This window comes from Mesoplodon mirus (assembly GCF_964341445.2).
Source record: "Mesoplodon mirus genome assembly, chromosome: 14".
Classification (NCBI taxonomy): domain Eukaryota; kingdom Metazoa; phylum Chordata; class Mammalia; order Artiodactyla; family Ziphiidae; genus Mesoplodon; species Mesoplodon mirus.
Genome location: NC_138990.1, coordinates 86,539,587 through 86,563,361, shown reverse-complemented (window position 1 = coordinate 86,563,361; position 23,775 = coordinate 86,539,587). Strand labels below are relative to the sequence as shown.

The window sequence follows — 23,775 nt, the reverse complement described above, 5'->3', positions numbered from 1 at the left end:
GCTTGCAGGCTCTAGAGTGGAGGCTCAGTAGCTGTGGCACATGGGCTCAGCTGCTCCGTGGCATGTGGGATCCTCCCGGGCCAGGGCTCGAACCCATGTCCCCTGCATTGGCAGGCAGACTCCCAACCACTGCGCCACCAGGGAAGCTCCTACATTCTTTTTTAAAATATTCTTTTCCATTATGGTTTATCATAGGATATTGAATATAGTACTCTGTGCTATATAGTATGACCTTGTTGTTTATCTCCTTTTCTCTTTTTCCTGAAGTATAGTTGATGTACAATATTGTATAAGTTTCAGGTGTACAACAAAGTGATTCACAATTTTTAAAGGTTATATCCCATTTATAGTTATTATAAAATTTTGGTTATATTCCCTGTGCTGTACAATATATCCTTGTATCTTATTCATTTTATACATAGTAGTTTGTACCTCTTAATCCCCTCCCCCATCTTGCCCCTCCCCACTTCCCTCTCCCAACTTGTAACCACTAGTTTGTTCTCTATATCTGTGAGTCTGTTTCTTTTTTCTTGTATTCACTAGTTATTTTATTTTTTAGATTCCACATATAAGTGATATCATACAGTATTTGTCTTTCTCTGTCTGACTTATTTCACTTAGCATAATATCCTCCAGGTCTACCATCCATGCTGTTGCTAATGGCAACATTTCATTCTTTTTTATGGCTGAGTAGTATTCCATTGTGTGTGTGTGTGTGTGTGTGTGTGTGTGTGTGTGTGTACCACATCTTCTTTATCCATTCATCTGCTGATGGACACTTAGGTTGCTTGAATATTTTTTTCTAAATGAAAACATGCTCTATATATTGTTTCATGCATTTTTTTTCACTCAACCCTACAATTTGAAGACAGTTTCATATCTGAATATAGAGTCTTTTCTCTTTCTCCTTAATGATTGCATAATTATCCATGGCATAAATTATTTAGCCTCAACTTTCAGTTTGGTTCTTATGTGCCTTTTTTTTGTTGATGGCACCATTTTCCCGGCTACTCTGCTCCAAACCTTGGAGTAATACCCAACATCCTCCTTCCCCATACCTAGTAAATCATGCCAATTCTGCTTTTACAACGTTTTTCCTACTTGTCCATTCTTTTTCATTCTCATTGCCACTTCCTTGGTTTAGGCCTTAACATTTTCTATAGCATTTTCCTGTCTCCAAATTTTCTATTTCTGTCCACCTTGCACACTTGCTTTAGATCAAGTTTCCTAAGACCAAGATTTGGTTTGTGTCACTACTCTTCTTAAAAACCTTCAGTGGATTCCCAGTCATTGTGTTATATATTAAAACTCAAGCAGTGATCAATAAATATGATTTAAAAATTCTAATCTGGTGAATTTATGAAATGCAGATGCCTGGATAAGAATGTCCATATGTAGGACCTTTGGTCTGTATTAAAAAAAAGGATCCAAATTGCTTTTGATGCAGTTGGTTGTTGGACCAGTGGAGCCATTAGAATAAAGTACAAATTTCTCTTCCCGGTATTCCTTTTCCAAGATGCTTTTCCAGCCCCATCTCTTGCTACTACTTCTCTACACACCAGTGCAAATGAAGTTTTTGTTGGCTTTCTGGGTGCTCCTCACACCTTCCAATCACATCTTTTAAAAATGTTCAGGCTTAGTTTCTCAATGAATCCTTTGCAGCCAGAAGTGATCACTGTGCTCGATTCTCTGAACTGGCTTACAGGTACATTATGCCTTATCTCTTAGTTTCGGGTTTCTCAGTTTTGAGCTTTTCCTCTCTGTTAACTTGTAAGATCGCTGTCCGCAGAAACCTAGTTAGTCCTTTCTTAATATTCGTGCCTATAGAGGCTTTTGTACTTTGAGGCAAGGGTCTTAAGAATTTGTAGGTTTAGTGCCATTGCCGGACTTAATCTCCGTTGCATATGAAGTCGTTAACTGCTCCTGCCTTATAGTGGAGCTTTTAACACGTGTTTGCGGATTCTAGGGATAACTTGTGGAGCCCCATCTCCCAGAGAACTACAATCCCAGCGGGCATTGTGCGGAACGTCTGCGGACGTGGGGACGCTAGGGGGCGTGCCGCATGTGAGGGAGGGGTCGTCCTGCGGGTAGCAGGAGGCTCAGGAGGCTGTGGAGACTGGGGTGAGAGAGAGGAGAGAGAGAGAGAGAGAGAGAGAGAGCGAGAGAGCGAGAGAGAGGGAGAGAGAGAGGGAGAGAGAGAGAGCGCGCGAGCGAGCGAAAGGTGAGCCGAGCTGAAGGAGGGCAAACGCTGCCGGGCACCCCCAGTCTATGGAGCGGGGTAAGATGGCGGAGGCGGAGAGCCTGGAGACAGCGGCGGAGCACGAGCGGATCCTCCGAGAGATCGAGAGCACCGACACGGCCTGCATCGGGCCCACGCTCAGGTACCCTGGGTACCGGGGCCACAGATGGGCGGGCACGGGCGGGACTCGGGGGCAGGCTCCCTCGGGGCTGTGCGCCCGGCCGGCCACCCGCAGGGCCAGCGCCGGCCCCTCCCTTCGGAGAGCCAGGCGAGCGACCTCCACCCTCGGTGAGGCGGGTCCCCCTCCGCAGTCCAGCCGTGGGGTCCCTTCCCGACCGTCGGCGCCGGCAGCCCCGTTACTCTGTAGGCTCCTGCCTCCCTCGGGGCTGGGGCAGCCGTCGTTCTCCCTCCGAGGCTAGACCGGCGCGGGCAGCGGGAGCGCGCCCGGCAGGTGGTGGCTTTTAGCAGAGCTTCCCCCTGAGGACATCACTCTTCTGTCTCCGACCCAAACCCCGTCCTGCCCTAGACCCAAGACCTGCTCTTCAGGCAAAACAGAATTCACCCCACGGTCTCTTGCTCGGAAATTAAACTCTTGCCTCAGAATCACAACCACTTCTCAGAATCGAGTTTTTGAAAATCCTAGGCCTGGAAGGAGGGAAGTTTCCTTCAGCCTCTCCTGTGAGCGGGTGCTCGCTGAGCCCTGTCAGGAGGACGACCTCCCCAAATGTGAAGCCTCCTGGTACTCCTCACCGAAGAGACGTTATCTCCCCTCCGTTCCCTGTGACCATTACTTTGCCCACACACCCCCATTTTATTTGGAGTTGTCAAAACAAGCCGCCATCCACCTCAACTTATTTAACAAAACTTAGGTACCACTTACTATGTAAAGTGCAAGACATTTATTAAGCGATTTACAAGTATAACTTATTCAAACCGCACAACAGCCCTATTAGGAAGGTACTATTATTGCCCTCATTTTACAGATGAAGCACAGAGAGGTTAAGTGACTTGCCCAAGGTCACAGAGAAAATAAAGTAGGAGAGTCATGATTCCTGCTCATGCATTCTGGATCCAGAGTCTGCATTCTTAATCTCTGTTTTTCTGCCTCAATTGGGGATCACCATCTACCAGTACTTTATGGTAATTACTCACCAGGCGCAATTTCAAAATACCTTTTTCTTTCCCCTCAGTTTATTAGTGCCCTAGAACTAGCTTATCTTCGTCCTTCCTGTGGCACCTTCTGATCTCCATGCAGCCAACAGAGAGAATTCTCTTACCCACCTTGTACAGTCTTGGGTCGCTGTTCCTCCCTTCAAAAAAGTTATTACTCACTGCTTGTTTTTTCATAGGGAGAGTTGCCTCATGAAAGTGTTTGAAGGAGGGGCAGGCTGGAGACTAGACTCCTCATTTCCACCTGCACAGCGTCCTTCTCCAGGGCATATTGTTAGCACAGTGTAACCAGTGCCATCCCTGGACATGGGACATGACCATCCTTAGTAGTTTGCTTTTTGTCCCTTACTGCATTATGATCATGACTGTCATGCTCCTCTCTTTTCACATTTTCTTGAGTTCTTAAGGGTGAATGACCCACATTTCATTATCTTTACTTTTATAAAAACTAAGGACTACTTACTGGTATTCTATGTACATTATTAATGGTTATTAATATTTGGTTTTCATGAAACAAAATGTTATTAGAGTTACTGAGGATGCTGTTTCAGTATTTTACTAAGAAATTTGGCTGCTGAGCTATATAGTTGGCAGCCAAGCAAAGCTCCTGCTGGAACAGTTGGGATTACCAGAGTTTTTAGGAAGGATTCTTCATCAGAATACCATCAATGTTGTCTTGAGTTGGTTGCGGTTTTTAATTGCTGTTGTTCTTCGTTTATAGGATAAATGACTTAATTTAGTGTTATCAATTTAGTTTGTTGTGATTTATTATGTTAGCTCTCCACTGAATAGTAATGCATATTTGTTCAACTGAATTTTGGCCTGTAATTTTCCATTATCTTGTCTGAAGAAGTATACATGTTATGTTTAAAATATGTTACCCATTCTCCCGCAGATTTGCCTCACTGGTATCACTGAGTTCTTTTTTCACTGGAAAGTCAGGTTTTGTTGGGGTAGATGGACTAGGGAGGGATCTTTTGTCCTAAGGGGACATGGTAAAAAAAAAAAAAAAAAAGTTTTGAAAACCGCTGCACTATCCTACTACTTTTAGTTGCTTTTCCTGACTCCCTTTTATCATGATTAGGGGCTTTTCATTTTTGGCCTCGTCTGGTCTTTGGTGGATAACCCTAAATCTTACTATCGGACCCAAGATTCAATCACTAGAACATCCTATAATACAAGTAATATTCACTGTCTTTGTCTTTAGTCTAGCTTGTTCTTCCCATATTCACAGGGGATGATCTCATCTTTCTTCCTTATTCCATGCAGAGGCAGCAGCATGCACAGACTTGATGTTTCACATCTCAGGCTTTACCCTGGGTGCACTTCCATAATCATTATCTCCTGGTTTTCCATCACAGTTATTAAACAGGTTTGATAAAGGCAGTAGGCTCTCTTCCCTAACTTTACTCTTAACTGTAAATCTCAAAATCTATCCCTCTTCATAGTCTTTCCTGTTCTTCTGAGGTAGCATTTTTAAGGCACCGGGTTCTTAGCTGTTCCTGAGACAGGTTTTGTAAGTGAAGAGGAACTAGATAATAATAATTTGTGGTACCAAATTATTCTTCCAGTTTTATCCCTTTTTGTTTGAGGAGCCACAGTGGCTTGACTTTTTCATTATATAACTAACCTGATTTAAGCTTTAACAGTAAATGCAATGTTAGTTGATTCCCATGTATCATAAGGAGTGCCTTTCCTTACTTACTGTAATTCTGAAAGTCCCAAGCTTATCCATGCATATAGAGGCTGTTGCCTAGCAAATTCTTTTGGGAAAGCAGCCATCTCTTTCTTCTCTGTCTTCATCTCAAAAATTATTTTGTTAACTACAAGTCCTGATTTTGCAGATGGAATAAAGAGGCCCATAAGACGTTAGGGCATGTCTTGTTTTTAAAATAATATTGATTCTTGCCTTGTAGTGCTAATACTAAAATAGTGATCACAAATCACTCACGAACAATAGCTTCATATTTGCATTTTTCAAATCACGTTTACATATCTCTAGTCTTCTTTCACATCCGTTATTCAGAATAAGCCATTTCCTCACTTTGTTCTCTGGGTGCTAGCAATTAACATTCAGTTTTAATTGCTATTTAAGATTTTAAAACAGACTTTTAAATTTAACAGTGAAATACATTGCCTTTAGAACAGTAGCTTTATTGGGATATAATTCATATCCCGTACAGTTCACCCATTTAAGCTATACAATTCAGTGTTTTTTTAGTTTATTCACAGAGTTGTGTTAACAGTCACCACAGTCTAATTTTAGAACGTTTTCATCACCCCCAAAAGAAACCCCATACCCATTAGCAGCCACTCTTCATTCTGTCCCCCTTCCCAAGGCCCTCACTACTTTCTGTCTTTATGGGTTTGCCTATTCTGTTCACTTTGTATTAATGGAATCATACAACGTTTTGAGGAACTGCCAGACTGTTTAACAAAATGTCTGTACCGTTTTGCATTCCTGCCAGCAATGTGTAAGTGTTCCAGTTTCTTCATACCCTTGTCAGCACTTGTTAGTATCTTTTTTTTTTTTTTTTTTTTTTTTTTTTTTTTGCGGTACGCCGGCCTCCCACTGCCGTGGCCTCTCCCGCTGCGGAGCACAGGCTCCGGACGCGTAGGCTCAGCGGCCATGGCTCACGGGCCCAGCCGCTCCGCGGCATGTGGGATCTTCCCGGACCGGGGCACAAACCCGCGCCCCCTGCATTGGCAGGCGGACTCTCAACCACTGCGCCACCAGGGAAGCCCACTTGTTAGTATCTTTTATATTTTAGCCATCCTAGTGGATACGAAGTTGCGTCTCACTGTCGTTTTGATTTGCATTTCCCTAATGGTTAATGTTTTCATGTGCTTATTATTTATTTATCTTTTTGGGAGCAATGTGTATTGAGATCCTTTGCTCAGTTTTTACTTGGGTTGTCTTTTTATTATTGAGTTGTAAGAGTTCTTTATATATTCTGGATATGTCTCTTACCAGGAATAGGATTTGCAAATACTTTCTTCCATTCTTTTGGTTTGTTTTTTCATTTTCCTTGTTGCACAAAAGTTAAATTTTGATGTAAGTCCAGTATATCTAGTTTTTATTTTTTTGCTTGTGCTTTTGGTGTTGTATCTAGGAAGCCTTTGCTTTACCCGAGATTATGAAGATTTCCTCCTGTTTTTTTCCTGAGTTGTATAATTTTGTCTTTACATTAAGGTCTGTGATCCATTTTGAGTTAATTTTTGCCTATAGTGTGAGGAAGGGTGTTCAGTTTCACTCTTTTACATGTTGATATGCAGTTCTAGCATCATTTGTTGATTTCCATTTTTCTTACCCAGATATGTTTCTGGTTGATTTATCTTGTTCTTTTTACCATTAAATTTATATTCCTTATTTGTAGCAGAAATGTAACCTTCAAGACCCTGTATTTGTGTTTGTTTGACTTTGCTGTTAAGCTTGACCTCCCTTGTTGAGTGCTCTCACCTGGGAAGAAGTTTGCTCTAATGTTTTCAGATAAAGGTTTTCTCTTTTTTAGCTTAATTGCTGCCTTCCATTTCTGAGGTTCTTGTGTTATAAGAATGATGTGATTGCTATATTTGATCTTGGTAAAGCAGTTTACTTTAGGGACTGATTCTTGTCTTACTTCATGGAATGGTTTTGTGTTATACTGCTTAGCTTTAAGATTAACATAAGGTGTATTAATGAAAGAATCTTATCTATTTGATCTTTTTCACTGTTGAAACATTAAAAAAGCTATTATGTCAACATTATAAAAATTTTGAAAGCTATATTAAGAATTACTTGCACTCCTATATAACACTGCTGCTGTTTTGGTGCATTTCCTTTTAGACCTTTGCTTTATGTATTTTAATGTTAAAAAGCTGTGTTCTTGGTGCGGTAACAATTTTCTCTCTTGCTTATTTTTTTTTTTTTTTTTTTTTTTTTTTTTTTTTGTGGTATGCGGGCCTCTCACTGTTGTGGCCTCTCCCGTTGCGGAGCACAGGCTCCGGATGCGCAGGCCCAGCGGCCATGGCTCACGGGCCCAGCCGCTCCGCGGCATATGGGATCCTCCCAGACCGGGGCACGAACCCGTATCCCCTGCATCGGCAGGCGGACTCTCAACCACTGCGCCACCAGGGAGGCCCTCTCTTGCTTATTTAATTAAGTTGTGTGTAAAGCTGCCTCTTACAGAAAAGAAATATGGGGAATATTTTCAAAAGCTGTTTTGCTCAGTGTCATTTGATAAATATGGGGAACTGGCTTCCCCACTTACTCCTTCTGTGCCTTTGGCCACATGGCTTTGTTTTCCATCCTCTGCCCTCCCTTGTTACCTAAATTGAACAGAAACCAGTTAATCATAATCCTTGGTTTACCCCACTCTCTCATTATTGGTCACCGCATGGGCCTCTTTAAACAATTAATTAATTGTTTTTATAAGCAGTTTACCACCCTAGTAGGCAAATTTTTCTCATCTTTAAAATGGGGATTATACCACCTACATTGCAGGAACAGTATCAAAAAAAAAAAAAAAAGGAGATAAAGCGTTCTTCACTGTACCTGCTAGGTAGTAGTAACTCCGATAATGTGAATCATCTGCCTTTTACCCTTGAGTTTGCTATGTGGACTTAGGTATTTCTGTTTTTGGAGTTATGTTAATTACAAAACTCAGTGTTTGGAGTGGTTCTTGACTTTTTTTTTTTCCCTTCCACTCATACAGCTGAGGGATATAATATTCATCAATAATCAGACCCTGGAAGTGGTTACTTTGATATAGACTGGAGAATGGAGGAGGGGATGGGAAACAATTTTATAAAGGCAGTTCAGGTGACTGATATACTGTCCTGACAATCAATGAGGGGAAAGAAATGATCTCCCATTGCTAATTGCTTATTTTTTAGTAGTAGCTCCCTTTTAAAAATAACATTTTTATATTTTAATTTATAAATGTAAGGTCATGACTTGTAAAAAGAAGAGACAACAAAAACTTAATCCTACCACCCTGTCACAATCTTACATTTGTATATTTCTTTTAAGCTTTTTCCATATTCATTTTACTACACTAGAAGAATATTACCATGTTGTGTCTTGCTTTTTCAGTTAACATATACAGTTTTATACATTGTTATATATTATATATCTATATTATTTTGGTGTCTTCATTCATGAATTAATTTATGCAATCATTCTACAAATATTTATGGAACAACTTCTATGTGCCAGGTACTCTTCCAGGCTCTGGGGTACAACAGGGAACAAAATAGACATGTCCCTGCCCTTTTGGACCTTACATTCTAGTGGAGCACTCACAGAATAAACAAACACATAGATACATAAAATAATAGTGTTATTTAGTTGTTAGTGTTACATATGATGGGGTATTATTTTTGACTAGGTGGTTAGAAAAAGTTATTCTGGCAAAGATTTGAAAAGAGTGAAGGAGCAAGCCATATGGCTCTCTGGGGGAAGTACCTTCCAGACAGCAGGCACGGTGTGAAGACTCAGGAGAAGCATAATGGGAGGTGACGGTAGGAAATTAGTGAGGGTCCAGATAGTGTAGACTAAGAAAGAGACTGATTTTATTTCTAAGTGTTACTAAGAAAGGACTGATTTTATTTCTAAGTGTTATGGCAAGGTACAAGAGAGTTTTGAGCAGGAAAGTGACATGCTCTAACTTAAGTTAAACAAAGAACATTCTGGCTACTGTGTGAAGATTGGAGTAAGAGAAGAAACAGGAAAACCAGTCAAGGGATATTTGCAGTAATAAGAACTAAGAGATGGTTTTAGCATGCAGTAAGCTGTTGGGGAGGAGATGATGAGAAGTAGTTGGATTTCGAATATATTTTGAAAGCAGAGCCAAAATATTGGATTAGTTATAGGGGTTAAAGAAAGAGAGGAATCAAGCATGATTCCAAGGCTCTTGGCCTAAGTAAATGGGTGAATGGTGGTGCCATTTATTAGAATAGAGAATAAAGGGGGAGGAATTTTATTTTTCTTTGTGGCACTTACTATTGCCTGACATATATAAGTTTTAATTGCCTCCTCCATTAGAATGTGTATTCCAGGAGGGGAGGAATTTTGTTCCTTTTGTTTGCTGCTGTATCCTGGGAACCTGAAAGAGTGCCTGGCATACAGTTGGTACTCAATAAATATTTGTTGAATGAATAGAAGAATAAAATAATTGTACCATGAACTGTTAATTATTTGGGGGTTAATTAACTGATTTGTAGATTAACTGTCTTAAAAAATATGACTAGGCTTTTGAGGAAAAAATAAAACTGCTGAAAATCTTGAAAACCTCGGCATGTTGGAAGTGTTTATTTTTTGGAATTACATATGATTTTAGAGTTCCTCTTTCTCTTCATCAAAAGCATAATCTAAAATAATTGGCCTCTAATGCCTGTGATTCTTAAATATTTTTGCAGTATTGTTAAAATTTTTCAAATTTAAGTATGATAACTTTAGTGACTAAAATGTTATGATCTAAGTACACATTGTATAAATAAAGCTTAACATTTGGTAATAAGTTAAAATTTTTGTACATTTGGGAAAAAGGGGGTGGATAGTGTTAAATAAGTTTAAATTACAATATGGAATAGGATAATGAATTTTTTGTGGTTTGATAAAGAAAAGTTAGGTTTTATTTTAATAACTTCATTGACTTGTCAAGCAAATTGGAAAAATGAAAAACTGAAAAAGCCCGCTTGTAGCTGATAAGACAGTGCTGGTTTGGTTCAATCAGCAATGGGCTCCAAGTCTGATTTTATCTGAGCTAAATAAACAAAAATTTTCATTGAAGCTCTTCCAGTGGAAGGTTATTCTGGTGTGTTATCTGATCAATTAGATTCAAGCCATAGAAAAATTAGTAGTCACAGAGGGAAATTAAATGGGAGAGTAGCATTTGGCAATCATTCCTGTGTTGAATTTGAAGAATTTATTAGTTATCATTAGATCAAATATATAGTGCTGGTGAAACTCATCTGGAAATTTTACCTAGTATAATTCTGAAAATAAAATATGAATGGGTAAATTATCTTTATTTGTATGGGTTTGAAATATTTAAAAAGTGGAAAGAAAATGATGTGAACCATAAATCTAGTATTTTTCCCATTCCCTCTATTTCCTCATTTTATTAGTTTGTTGTTTATTCTTCCATTGTATTTTTAATGCAAATATAGGCATATATGATTTTATTTTCTCCTCCCCTTTTACAAAAGAAGCAGTGTACTGTATATGCAGTTCTGTAGCTTAGTGTTTTATATTATTTCGTCAATATATTTTGGAGATCTGTCCATATCAGTATGCAGAGATTTCCCTTATTCGTTTTTACAGCTACATAGTGTAAATATACTATGGTTTATTCAACCAGTTCCCTATTTCTGTATACTTGGGTTATGTCCAGTCTTTTGTTGGACAAAATAATGCAGCAGTGAATAATCTTGAATGTCTGTCATTTCTTATTGTACGTTTCATATTGTATCTGTAGGATCGATTCCCAGAAGTGGGATTGCTGGGTAAAATAATGAGTGTACCTGTACTTTGGTAGGTATTACTTTCTACAGGGGTTGTACCATTTTGTTCTCCTTCTAGCCGTCTATGAGATTGCTCATTTCTCCATAGCATTTTCAGCAAAGTGTGTTTTAGACTTTTGAGTTTTTGCTAATATGATAATGACAAATGGTATTTCAGTGTTTTTATTTGTACTGTATGAGTGAGGCTGAACATCCCTTCATATGTGTAAATGCTCTGTGTGTGTGTGTACTGTCTGTCCATGTCCTTTGATTATTTTTCTATAAGGTTGGTATTTTTCTCTTTGATTTGGGAGCACCAGTAAAGAACCTTTGATAATTATGCTTTGCTTAAATGCATCAGGAGTGTACAAACTAAAATGGGTTGTGATTACTAAAACAAAGAAACAATTGTTTTTTATGGAATGAAAATTTCAAACCTGCCTTTCTATTGTTTTAGTTATAAAGGAACATGAATAAACAGACATTTTAAAATAATTAAAAAAAAATCTTATACCAAGAGGCTATGATAATTTGAAATCAGAAGGTTTTTTGGGGGAATGCAGTAACATTATTAGATAATGCTGCTTCATATACAAATACAGTTCTTAGCAAATCAGAGGATGTCAACATTTTAATAAATTCTTTACTTTAAAATGTTGTGGTATGTATTCACATATTTACATAATTTCCAGCATTTACCTAATTAGTATATGAATTAGTTGCAAAAAATTATTGATAAGGACAATTATTTAGTATGGGTTTGGAAGCAGTTTAGAATTTTAGAGGACATTTATGACGTAGCTTTAGTTTGGAATATGATATGTATGAATATTGATTAGGTCATTGAGGAAAATAAAGATATTTTGATTCTTTACATCGTTGGATTTGATAGTTTTTAGTATTCGCTAATGATGTAGTAATTTATTGAATCACATACAAAATCAAGCTTCCAGCTGAAAACAACTTGAAGAAATAAAATTAGTGAGTAGCTTCTCTATGAAGTGTGTTAATCTGGGTTGAGATGCTGAGCAACTATGACATTTAATATTTGCTTGAGGGAGATGGCAAAAATAATGAGGCGGGGGAGGAGTTAGTAAAAACTGAGTTAAAAATAAAGCTGAGCTTAAACACTTGCAACCTGATGTGACTAATAGCTTATTTCTTAGAGATGTTTGCTATGGCTGTGGGAAAAGAGTAAAGCCTTTTTTTGTGGTGTATTAGTATCTGCTGGAGTATTTAGAAAACAAAGAAGACAGTTTGCTGACTAGCTGATGTTACATGGACTTCGTTCGAATATTTGAAGTAAGGAGAGGTCAGTTAAGAGATAGACTGATAATGAAATATTTTAATATTTTGGCTGTTTTAGAAAGCAATTTGTGTATCTGTAAGTTATATTTATGTTATATTTTACATTCCTAGATGTCCTTGGAATGTTAAATGTTTTCTTTCAAATTGCGGGTAACTTAGCATTAATATTTCTTTCACATTTTGGCTGATTTTTTTGAAGGGTGATTAATTTTGTCTTAACTCTGTTTTGGGGTTATTCTTAGTCTCCTTCCCCTCTTATTCTGGTTGACAATTGACTGTTTTCTCTTTCTCTCTCTTTTTCTCTGATTTTCCCCTTGCCTTGTAGAAAGGAATTAGATGGTTTCCAAAAATCTACATGATTTAAAAAAATACTTGTAATAGATACATCAAAGGTGGTGAGCAAATTGGGGCGAGGGAAAACAAGGTAGGAAAGAGAATATGAAGTCAAGAGTGAGAGCTGTTAAAAGATTATGTTTGTTAAGGTAGGCCATCAGTTTGGCTCTAGGCTTTCCGGCAGCTAGTGCAAAAATGAGATATGCTTTGTTGTTTGAGTTATGGTGTAAACTTAAAAAGTAGTTACTTTGGAGAAGCACAGCTATTCTTGGTTCTGAGAACTGTTTCTCCCATATGTCCTCACAAAGAAGGCCCTGTATAATGTAACTTTAATAGCCATATAGTAAATGCAGCAATATGTGACAGGCTGTTTCTTATATTGTCCTTTAGTGAAAGCATATGGCATAACCAAAGCACAATTTAGTAAAAGCAGTTCTGCAGAGAGCCAAGGGAATGCAGTTGTCTGCTTGTCTTGGCTTAATCAAGGCATAGATTTTATAATACCTACAGTGGAAGTTGATGGTGCATTATCCCACTTAACCCCTTTTTTTGATTATTGATCACTTTGAGAATCTTTTGAATGCTATACACCCTTTTCTTAGTAAAATTCATGTGACCAGTCTTCATAATTTCTAGTCTAGAAGAGTGTATGCCTTGCATGTACGTTAAGTCTTCATAAGTACTGCTTTTAGTAGTCAAGGTTTTTGATAACTGACAAGTATCAGTGAGTTCAAGATTATATTTTTTTGTGTTTCTTTCTGAATGTATCACTTGCATGTGTTCTAGGTTAACTAAGACCTGTATGTGCTTTAAAAGTAAACCAGCTGTGGGTTGAAATATTATTTTTTTATGAAATTTGAAGAACCTGGATAAGCCACTCTATTCCTTCAAAAGAAGTAGAGTGAGAGAGAGAGTACTTAAGGATAGGGCCAAGGTTCTTTAGAAGTTATTTGGGTTGTGTTGTAGAAAGAAAGAAATGCCGTTAAAGCCACCATAATTTTATTCCTAACAGTCTTAAATTTGATGTTAAAGACCAACCCACCTTGGCCATTTAAAAAATTGCCAACAAATAAAGTAACCATAGATGTTTTGTCTGTGTAATTTAGAGTATACTTCCTGGAAAATGTATGCCTTATTAAGGAGGTTATTTACCTGGAATGTCTGGAACCTACCCTGTTCTGGATTTATAATTAAAAAAAATTGAGATGTATAAGTCTCAAGAGCACAGTGATTGATAAAATAAAATTTAAGCATGTAATATATATTTGCATAAAAAAACTTTAAAACATTCATCGCCCGGTTAAACATCTAAGTGAGCAAGAACTATCACAGTGCAACCAACTAGGTTACCTTAATGTGATTTGTGATGATACATATGGACTAGGACTCTGTTAAAATACATGCCTCCTATTCACAGTCTTGGAGATCATCAGATTGACAGGTATCTTGCACTGTAGTGAATTTACTTTCAGTTACTACTGTGATTTGATAAAAGCAAAAGCAAAAACAATGACAATAACAAACTTTTTAGAAGAACAATTCTATCATTTTGGGGTATTTAGATGTTTCCAGTGTTTAGGAAGCTGGACAAATGTTCTATTGAATATTAGATAAGTGACAAGGCCATTTGCCAAAAATGATGATTTGGATTAAAATAAGGCTCTTTTGCATACTTGTTTTTGATTAAAAAGCTGTGGAGTAACACAGGCTTTCAATTTTGATTGTGTTTTTATATACTGGGAACATGACAAACTGGGACGAAAGTGTATCTTTTGGCACTGTGATTTTGTGTAGTGGAGCACTAACGTCTTGTTGCATGTCAAAACCTTTGCTCTTATTGTTCTCAATATCTCTATATTTGAAAAGTGCTTCTTTATGTTTTTTTCCTTTGCAAATTGTGGCTTTGTTTCTTTCCTCATACTTGTACTTGCTTTTTGTATCTCCCTTCTGCTTTCTGTGAAACATCTAAGCAAGCAAGAATCATCGCAGTGCGACTAACTTTCACTTTCTGGGGAAGCTCTGGTGCCAATAAACAATAACATTTTAAGGGTATTGATATGAAATGTGATCTTACCAAGAAATATGAATGAATAAAAACAGCAGACATTGAGCTTGACTGAATCCATGTTATGAAACATTTTTGGTATGGAGTTTGATTTTAGGAAAGACATGTTTGTATAACACATTAAAAAAAAAAGGAAAGAAATAAGGGAGCTAGCCAAACATTTTGTTTTTGATGAGGTAAAAGAATTACTTGACATTTGTAAGGGAGAAGTGTACAACAAAGATCTTTTGGCATTGGAATAGCAAAAGAAAGAGGAAAATGAAATGAGAAGAGCTCTGGAAATAGAAAAATAGGCTATTGGAAGCATTTTTAAATGGTAAATGTGGATCTGACTCTATACATTTATTATTTGATTTTTTAAAAATGAAACTTTGCATTTTGAGGTGATTGGAAATTCACTTGTAAGAAATTATACAGAGATCCCCTGTACCCTTTACACAGTTTCCTCCTCTAGTAGCGTCATGAGAAACTGTAGTACAATATATCAGGACTAAGATACTGACATTGTGACAGTCAAAATACAGAATATTTTCATCATCACAAGCATCCCTCGTGTTGCCCTCTTATAACTACAGCTGTTTTCCTTCTGTCCCTATCTGCTCTTTAGCCCCTGAAAACCACTAAACTGTTCTCCATTTCTATAATTCTATCATCTCAAGAATGTTATATAAATGGAATCATACAGTATGTAACATTTTGGAATTGGCTTCACTCAATGTAATTTCCTGGTGATTCATCCAAATTGTTGTGGTGTATCAATAGTTCCTTTTTATTGCAGAATGGTATTCCATGGTATTCCATGGTATAGCTGTACCACAGTTTTTTAATCATTCACCCATTAAAGGACATCTGGCTTGTTTGCGGTTTTTGGCTATTAAAATGAAACTGCTATAAATACTTCTGTAAAGGTTTTTGTGTGAACAGACATTTTCACTTCTCTAGGGTATATAGCTAGTGGTGGAATTGCTGGGTCATGTGGTAACTCTATGTTTAACTTTTTGAAGAACTACTAAACTTATTTTCTAAAGTGGTGGTACCATTTTACGTTCCCACCAGCAATGTAGGTGGATTCGTTTTTCCAGATCCTTGCTAGCATTTGGTATCACTATTTTTTATTTTAGCCATTCTGATACAGGTGTAGTAGTATCTTATTGTGGTTTTAACTTTTTTAACTATTGTGGTTTACATTTTTCTAACTGCTAATGATGCTGAATATCTTTTCATGTACTTACTTGCCATATGTATACCTACTTTGTTGAATTGCTTCTTCAGGTGTTTGCCCAGTTTCTAATTGGATTTTTTTAACTGTTGAGTTTTGAAAATTCTTTATATTTCTAGATACTAGTCCTTTATTGGATATGTGACTTGTAGACATTTTCTCCCACTCTGTGGCTTGTCTTTTCACCCTCTTAACAGAGGTCCGTTACAGATCAGAAGTTTTTTATTTTGATGAAGTCCAAGTTACCAATTTTTCTTTGTATGGAACATGTTTTTGGTGTCAATTCTAAGAACTCTTTGCCTAGCCCTAGATCTTGAGGATTTTCCCTGGTGATTTTTTTTGTCCTAAAAGTTTATAGTTTTACAAAAATGAAAGTCTGTGATTCATTTTTTTAAAAAATTCATTTATTTAATTTATTTTATTTTTGGCTGCATTGGGTTTTCGTTGCTGTGTGCGGGCTTTCTCTAGTTGTGGCGAGAGGGGGCTACTCTTCGTTGTGGTGCGCGGGCTTCTCATTGCGGTGGCTTCCCTTGTTGCGGAGCACAGGCTCTAGGCACGCAGGCTTCAGTAGTTGCAGCACGCGGGCTCGGTAGTTGTGGCTCACGGGCTCTAGGGCGCAGGCTCGGTAGTTGTGGCGCACGGGCTTAGTTGCTCTGTGGCATGTGGGATCTTCCCGGACCAGGGTTCGAACCCATGTGCCCTGCATTGGCAGGTGGATTCTTAACCACTGAGCCACCAGGGAAGCCCCTGTGATTCATTTTGAAATGATTTTTGTAATTTTGTAATTTTTGTATAAGCAATGAGACTTCAAAATTTCTCTCTCCTTTTTTTTTTTTTTTTTTTTTTTTTTTGGCCTATGGATATCCAATTGTTCCACCACCATTTATTGAAAAGGCTGTTTTTCCTCTAATGAACTGCTTTTGCACCTTCGTCAAAAGCCACTTGGGCATATTTGTGTTGGTCTGTTCTGGGGTCTCTCTTTTCTGTTGATCTATATGTCTATCCCTCTGCCGGTATCACAGTCTTGATTACTGTAACTATATAGAATAAGTCTTGATAATGGGTAGACTGATTCCTCCCACTTTAATCTTCTTTATCAAAATAGTTTTAGCTCATTTAGCTCCTTTGCCTTTCCATATAAATTTTAGAATAATTTTGTTTACATCTACAAAAGTATCTTGCTGAGATTTTGATAGGCGTTGTATTAAACCTGTATATCAATTTGTGGAGAATTGACATCTTTACTTCATGAGTCTTCCAGTCACAAATATGGTATGTTTATCAATTTGTTTAGCTCCCTTTTGATCTCTTTTTATCAGCACTGTGCAGTTTTTTGCATACAAACTCAGTCCATATTTTGTTAGATTTACACTTCAGTATTTCTTTTTAAAAAAGTGATTGTAAATGGTACTGTATTTTAAATTTTGGTGTCATTATGTTCATTGCTAATATGTAGAAATACAATTAATTTTTGGATGTTTATCTTGTATCTTTGTAACTTTCTTTATTAGTCTAGGACTTTTTTGTAGATTCCTTGTAGTTTTCTATGTTGATAATAGTGTCATGTGCAATAGGGACAGTTTTAGTTTTTCTTTTCCAATCTGTATGCCTTTTCTTTAACTTTGTTTCACTGGCTAGAACTTTCAGGACTATGTTGAATAAGACTGGCATATGTGGACATCTTTACCTTGTTCCGAGTCCCAGAGAAAGCATTCAGTCTTTCCCCCATTAAGTATAGTGTTAAGTTATAGGATTTTTGCAAATGCTATTTGTCAAGTTGAGGAAGTTTCCTTATATTCCTATTTTCTGAGAGGTTTTATCATGAAAAAGTGTTGAATTTTGTCCAGTGCTTTTAGTGCATTGATTGATATGATCATGTGATTTTTCTTCTTTAGTCATGTGGATTACATTGATTGATTTTGAATATTGAATGAGCCTGCCTTCCTGGAATAAAGCTAACTTAGTCATTGTATATTTCTTTTCATACCTTGAATTCTCCTTGCCCATATTTTCTTAGGGATTTTTGTGTTTATTTATTTTTATTTTTATTTTTTATTTTTTTTGCGGTACGCGGGCCTCTCACTGCTGTGGCCTCTCCCGTTGCGGAGCACAGGCTCCGGATGCGCAGGCTCAGCGGCCATGGCTCATGGACCCAGCCGCTCCGCGGCATGTGGGATCCTCCCGGACCGGGGCACAAACCCGTGTCCCCTGCATCGGCAGGCAGACTCTCAACCACTGCGCCACCAGGGAAGCCCCTGTGTTTATTTTTATGAGGGATATTGTTCTGTAGTTTTATTTATTTGCTCTCTGTCTGGTTTTGACGTTAGGGTTGCTTCAGAAAAATGAATTGGGAGGTGTTTCCTCCCTCCTCTTCTATTTTTTTCCCTCTTCTATTTTCAAGAAGAGACTTTAGAATTAATTCGTAATTAGATTAATTCTGCTTTAAGCATTTTGTAGAATTCTCCAATTAAACCATCTAGGCCTGGAGATTTATTTTTTGGGGGATCTTACAAATTCAGTTTCCTTCATAGTTCTAGGGCTATATAAATTAATATTTTCTAGTGGGTGAATTGTGATAATTTGTGATTTTTGAAGAATTGGTTTATTTCATCTAAGTTGTCAAATTTATGTCAAAAGCGTTTATAGTTCTCTTTTATTATCCTTTTTTTTTTTTTTTTTTGCGGTACGTGGGCCTCTCACTGTTGTGGCCTCTCCCGTTGCGGAGCACAGGCTCCGGATGCGCAGGCTCAGCGGCCATGGCTCACGGGCCCAGCCGCTCCGCGGCATGTGGGATCTTCCCGGACCGGGGCACGAACCCGTGTCCCCTGCATCGGCAGGCGGACTCTCAACCACTGCGCCACCAGGGAAGACCTATTATCCTTTTGATGGCTACAGGGTGTGTAGTGATGTCTGTGCTTTCATTCCTTATCTTGATAATTTGTTGGATATGTCAATTTTATTGGTGTTTTCAAAGAATCAGACTTTTCATTGATTTTATGTATTGTTTTTCTGTTTTCTATTATACTGAATTCTACCCTCATCTTTATTATTTCCTTCCTACTGTTTGTTTTTGCTCTGTAGTTTCTTGAGGTGTATGGGGGCTTCAAAGATTGATTTGAGGTTTTTTTCTCTTTTCTAATGCTATAAAATATCTCTAATGCTACATATCTCTATATTTATAATGCTATAAAATATCTCTAGTGCTATAAATATCTCTCCCAGAACTGATTTACCTGTGTCCTATAAGTTTTGATATGTTGTATTTTCATATTCATTCAGTTTAGTGTATTTTTGGATTTCCCCTTAGATTTCCTGTTTGACCCATGAATTATTTAGAAGTGTGTTGTTTAGTTTCCAAGGGTTTGAATATTTCCTGTTATCAATTTCTAGGTTGATTCCATTGTGGTTGGAGAACATACTGTGTATTATCTCAGTTCTTTTGAATTTGTTGAGGTTTGTGTTATGGCCCACAGTATGGTCTTTCTTGATATATGTTCTGTGGACTCTTGAAAAGTATGTATATTCTGTTGTGTAGAATGTTTTATGAATGTCGATTAGATTCCCATTGGTTGATGGTGTTGTATTTCTCTGTATCGTTGCTGACTTTCTGTCTGTCTCAACTGAGAGAGAGGTGTTGAAGTCTCTTAAGTATAATTGTGGAATTGTCTATTTCTCCTTTCAGATCTGTCCACTTTTGCTTCACATGTTTAGCAACTCTGTTGTTCGGTACATATACATTTAGAATTGCTATGTCTTCTTAGTGGATTGAGTATTTCATTATATAATGACCTATTTTGTCTCTGGTAATTTGCTATGAAATCTACTTTATCTGATGATAATATAGTTACCCCTGTTTTCCTTTGATTACTGTTTACATGATATATCATTTTCCATTCTTTTATTTTTAACCTGCCTATATCATTATATTTGAAGTGAATTTCTTGCTCATAGCATACAGGTGTGTTTTTCATCTATGCTGTCAGTCTCTGTCTGGTGTAATTAGGACATTTGCATTTAATGTAATTATTGATATGCTAAGTCTTAATTCTGTTGTTTCATTTGTTGTTTTCTGTTTATTCTCTCTTTTGTTTTTCTATTTTCTTTGTCAAAGTAATTCTTTGAATTACTTGAACATTTTTAGAGAATTCCATTTTGATTCATCTAATGTTTTTGAGTGTACCCTTCTTGGTGGTTTCTCTAGCGTTAGCGTTGTTTTTATTTAACTTCCTGCATTTTACTAGTGTCATCATTTTCCACTTTGAGTGAAGTATAGAAAACTTACTCCCCTTGGGATTTCCCTGGTGGCGCAGTGGTTAAGAATCCACCTCCCAATGCAGGGGACATGGGTTTGAGCCCTGGTCCAGAAAGATACCACATGCCGTGGAGCAACTAAGCCTGTGTGCCACAACTACTGAGCCCGTGCTCTAGAGCCTGTGAGCCACAACTACTTAGCCTGCGTGCCACAGCTACTGAAACTCACGTGCCTAGAGCCTGTGCTCCGCAACAAGAGAAGCCACCACAATAAGAAACCTGTGCACTGCAACGGAGAGTAGCCCCCGCTCACCGCAACTAGAGAAAGCCTGCGTGCAGCAACGAAGACCCAACGCAGCCAAAAATAAATAAATAGATAAAATGTTAATTGTAAAAAAAAAGAAACTTTACCTCCCTTTATATCCCTTTATTTATCCACATTTTTGCTTACTGTGTCATTTTTTCCTTTCTGATGTTCCAAGCTTTTCTTTTCTTTCTGTCTCCTTTTTTTTTTTTTTTTTTTAAATCATTTCGTTTCCATTTAGAAAACATCCTACAGCCATTCTTTTAGAGTAGGCGTACTGGCAACAAATTTTCTTTACATGGGAATGGCTTAGTTTTCCTTTACGTGAGAATGTTTTGATTTCCCCTTCATTCCTAAAGGGTATTTCTCCTGGGTGTAGGATTCTGGTTGAAAAGTGCTGTGCTACTTCTTTTTGGCCTCCATGGTTTCTGATGAGAAATTTGTTGTCATTCAAATTATTTTTTCCTTATAGGAAAGATGTCATTTTCCTCCGGCTACTTTCAAGATTTTTTCTGTCTTTAGTTTTCAGGAATTTAATTATGATGTGTCTTGGCATGGATTTCTTTGGGTTTTTCCTGTTTGGGATTTGCTGATCTTTTTGAATCTGTAGGTTTATATCCCTTGCCAAATTTGGGAAGTTTTTAGCCATTATTTCTTCAAGTACTTTCTTGCCTCACCCTTTTTCTACTCTCCTGGGACTCGGGTAACACGAATGTTAGATTTTTTGGTATAGTCCAACAGCCCTTGAGGCTCTGTTCATTTCCTTCAGTTTATTTTCTCATGTTGTTCTGTTAATGCAATTTCTCCTGTTCTATCTTTCGTTTCACTGAGTTTTTCCTCTGTCCCTTCTACTCTGTTCTTGAGTCCATCCACTGAGTTTTTAATTTCAGTTATTGTATTTTTCAGTTCTAAACTCTACATTTGGTTATCATTTCCCGAATTTCTTTGCTGAGGCTCTTTTTTTTGTTTCAGGCACGTTCATAATTGTTTGTTGAATCATTTTTATAATGACCACTTTAAAATCTTCATAATTTTAACTTCTCTGTTGTCTTCGTCTTGGCACCTAGTGATTGTCTTTTTTTCAATAGTTGGGCAGCTTCTTGGTTCTTGGTATGAAGAATGATTTTTAATTGAAATCTGTACATCTCTCATTTAAATCTATTCTTTTAGCTGACTTTCTCTGACACCACTTTGGCAGGAGAAGATGTGGGTTACTGCTTCATTACTGCTCGGCGGAGGTAGGTGTTCACTTGGCCTCTGTTGACACCTGAGAGGGGCCCCTCATTACTGCTGGAGATGGCAGTTCTGATTCCATACTTGGTCTTTGCCGACACCGTGGTGTGGGTTGTAAACATCTGGTGGGGATGAAAGTCCCAGATCCCTTCTTGGCCTTCTCTGACACCCTGACTGAGGTGTTGACTGAGGTTTGTTATTATCTGTGAGGGTGGAAGTCTAGGTTTTCTTTCTGCCTGTGGTGATATGGGTATGGGCAGGGCACAGTCACCCCCGCCCCGCTCCGCCACTGTGGTGTTTATCTTGAATGCAAGGGTGATTGTATAAATATTTTCTGTCTTAGGCTGCCTCTTTTGTCATCTTTTGACTAGAGAGAGCAAGCTTTTGTTGGGGCTTTTTTTTTATTTGCACCTGTTCGTGTTTCTGGGTTGCCAGTCTCTTCAGTTCCAAGTCTGGGATATGAGGCAAAAAGAAAACAGAGGGAACTCACCATTGTGTCATTCTTTTTGTCCTGAGGTCCCAAGCCAGTTTGCTGCCTTCTTTCCACCTTTCAGATTTTTTAATTTTTGTTTTACATATAATGTCTAGAGTTTTTAGTTATACTTATTGGGAGGAGTAGGAAAAACTATGTCTGCTTCATCTTTCCAGAAGTGGAAGTCTTATTATAAGCCTTTTAATTTTCAAATTATTTTTCTTTTTATAAGTATGCTGCATGCTTATTAGTAAAAATAAAATCAAGCAGTACAGAAGAGTGTAAAGAAGACACAAGTACATATCTGGCAGAAATCTGTTTCTGAGAAATAACCATCATTAACTTTAGGTGATCATCATTCCAGATCAACATCACGTCACACAAATATACAAATAGAAGGATGAGAAGAAGAAAATAATTTTCATGAAAATTGGATATACTATAATGCTATTTCTAATAACAAATATTACATTTAATTTTACTTGAAAAGGAAACTGAAATGAAACTTATATAATTATTGAATTTCAGGTAAATGTATTTTCATCACAAATAATGTTCATTTTTAAAAGATCTTTTAAACTTAGAGTAAAAAGTCAGCTTCTATATTTGTGATTAAAAAATTACATTCAATTTTAGGCAGTATTAATTGATTTCCCATTATGGAAGAAAAGGAAAATTAGTGCTTTTTCTTTTTTCACAAGAGCTTTATTGAGATATAGTTCACATACTATACAATTTACTCGTTTAAACTGTACAATTCAGTGGTTTTAAATATATTCTCAGGCTACATAATTTCTCCAGAGAAAAATCCCCTGATACCTTGTCAGGTGTTTGGCTGCTGGAATACCCACGTATGGGGTGCATGTGTAGGGGTCTGACTGTTCTGTATTAAGTCTTTCATTTAATCTGTTTGTTTTCAGTGCTTCCATTATTCTTGGCATTCTAAATCCGGACCTTCTCCATGGTTATGGCTGGTACCCAGACTCCCTTTTGGATTTCATTCCCTTGGCAAATACTCTAGGCTCTTTTTTGTACTATTCTGCTTCATTCTTACTGCCTTTTGACAGCTTTTCTTCCAGAAATTTGTTGCTATATCTTGTTAGCTACAGGTTCTTGTCCTTTTCCTTTAATGGGGTCTCAGAAGGGAGGAAGATAAATGCATGTGGTTGTTTCATCACACTGAAATAGAATTCTGGAAGCCAGAGTTAACTCATGCTGGCTCAAGTTGTTATCCTGTAGGCTGAAGCCAGTATACGTTAAATAGTGGATATTCACTAGAGTTTTAAAAATGAAGGAAAAGTCTAAAGAAGATTTTCCATAGCTACTAACTGCCCTGTCCTGTTCTCCATCCCTCATTTTTCAATACTGTTTTCATACGATGTGGTGACCCTCTCCCATTTATGGAACTCTTTCACTATCTCCTAATTTTCCTTCCACATATTTTCTGTCTTTTTTTCCCTCTTCCCTTGTTTTTCACTGCTAGTCATTTCTTATCCAGTGTACCTCAGTTTTCTCTATCCATGATTATCCTGTAGAAGTCTTATTCATATGTGTCCCCGTGTTTGCATTTCTTCTTTTTCTTTCATATTTTTGAAACAAACTTTTCAAAAGTTTATTGGTTTAAATGGTTTTCCTTTAAACTTTATTATTTCTATTTTATGTGAAATTATTTTGTCATATCTGTGAGTGTGTGACA

The 23,775-nt window shown here is 37.5% G+C and overlaps 1 protein-coding gene across 2 annotated transcripts in view; it reads left to right on the top strand.

Moving 5' to 3' along the window:
* The first annotated feature begins 2,070 nt into the window (after positions 1–2,070).
* The window catches only part of EXOC6B (exocyst complex component 6B), a 730,495-nt gene continuing 708,790 nt past the window's right edge, over positions 2,071–23,775 (top strand). For both annotated transcript variants that reach the window (XM_082642964.1, XM_082642965.1), the window contains exon 1: positions 2,071–2,381. In XM_082642964.1, coding sequence (XP_082499090.1) covers positions 2,269–2,381 — 113 coding nt within the window. In that variant the 5' untranslated portion in view covers positions 2,071–2,268. The remainder of the gene's footprint in view (positions 2,382–23,775) is intronic.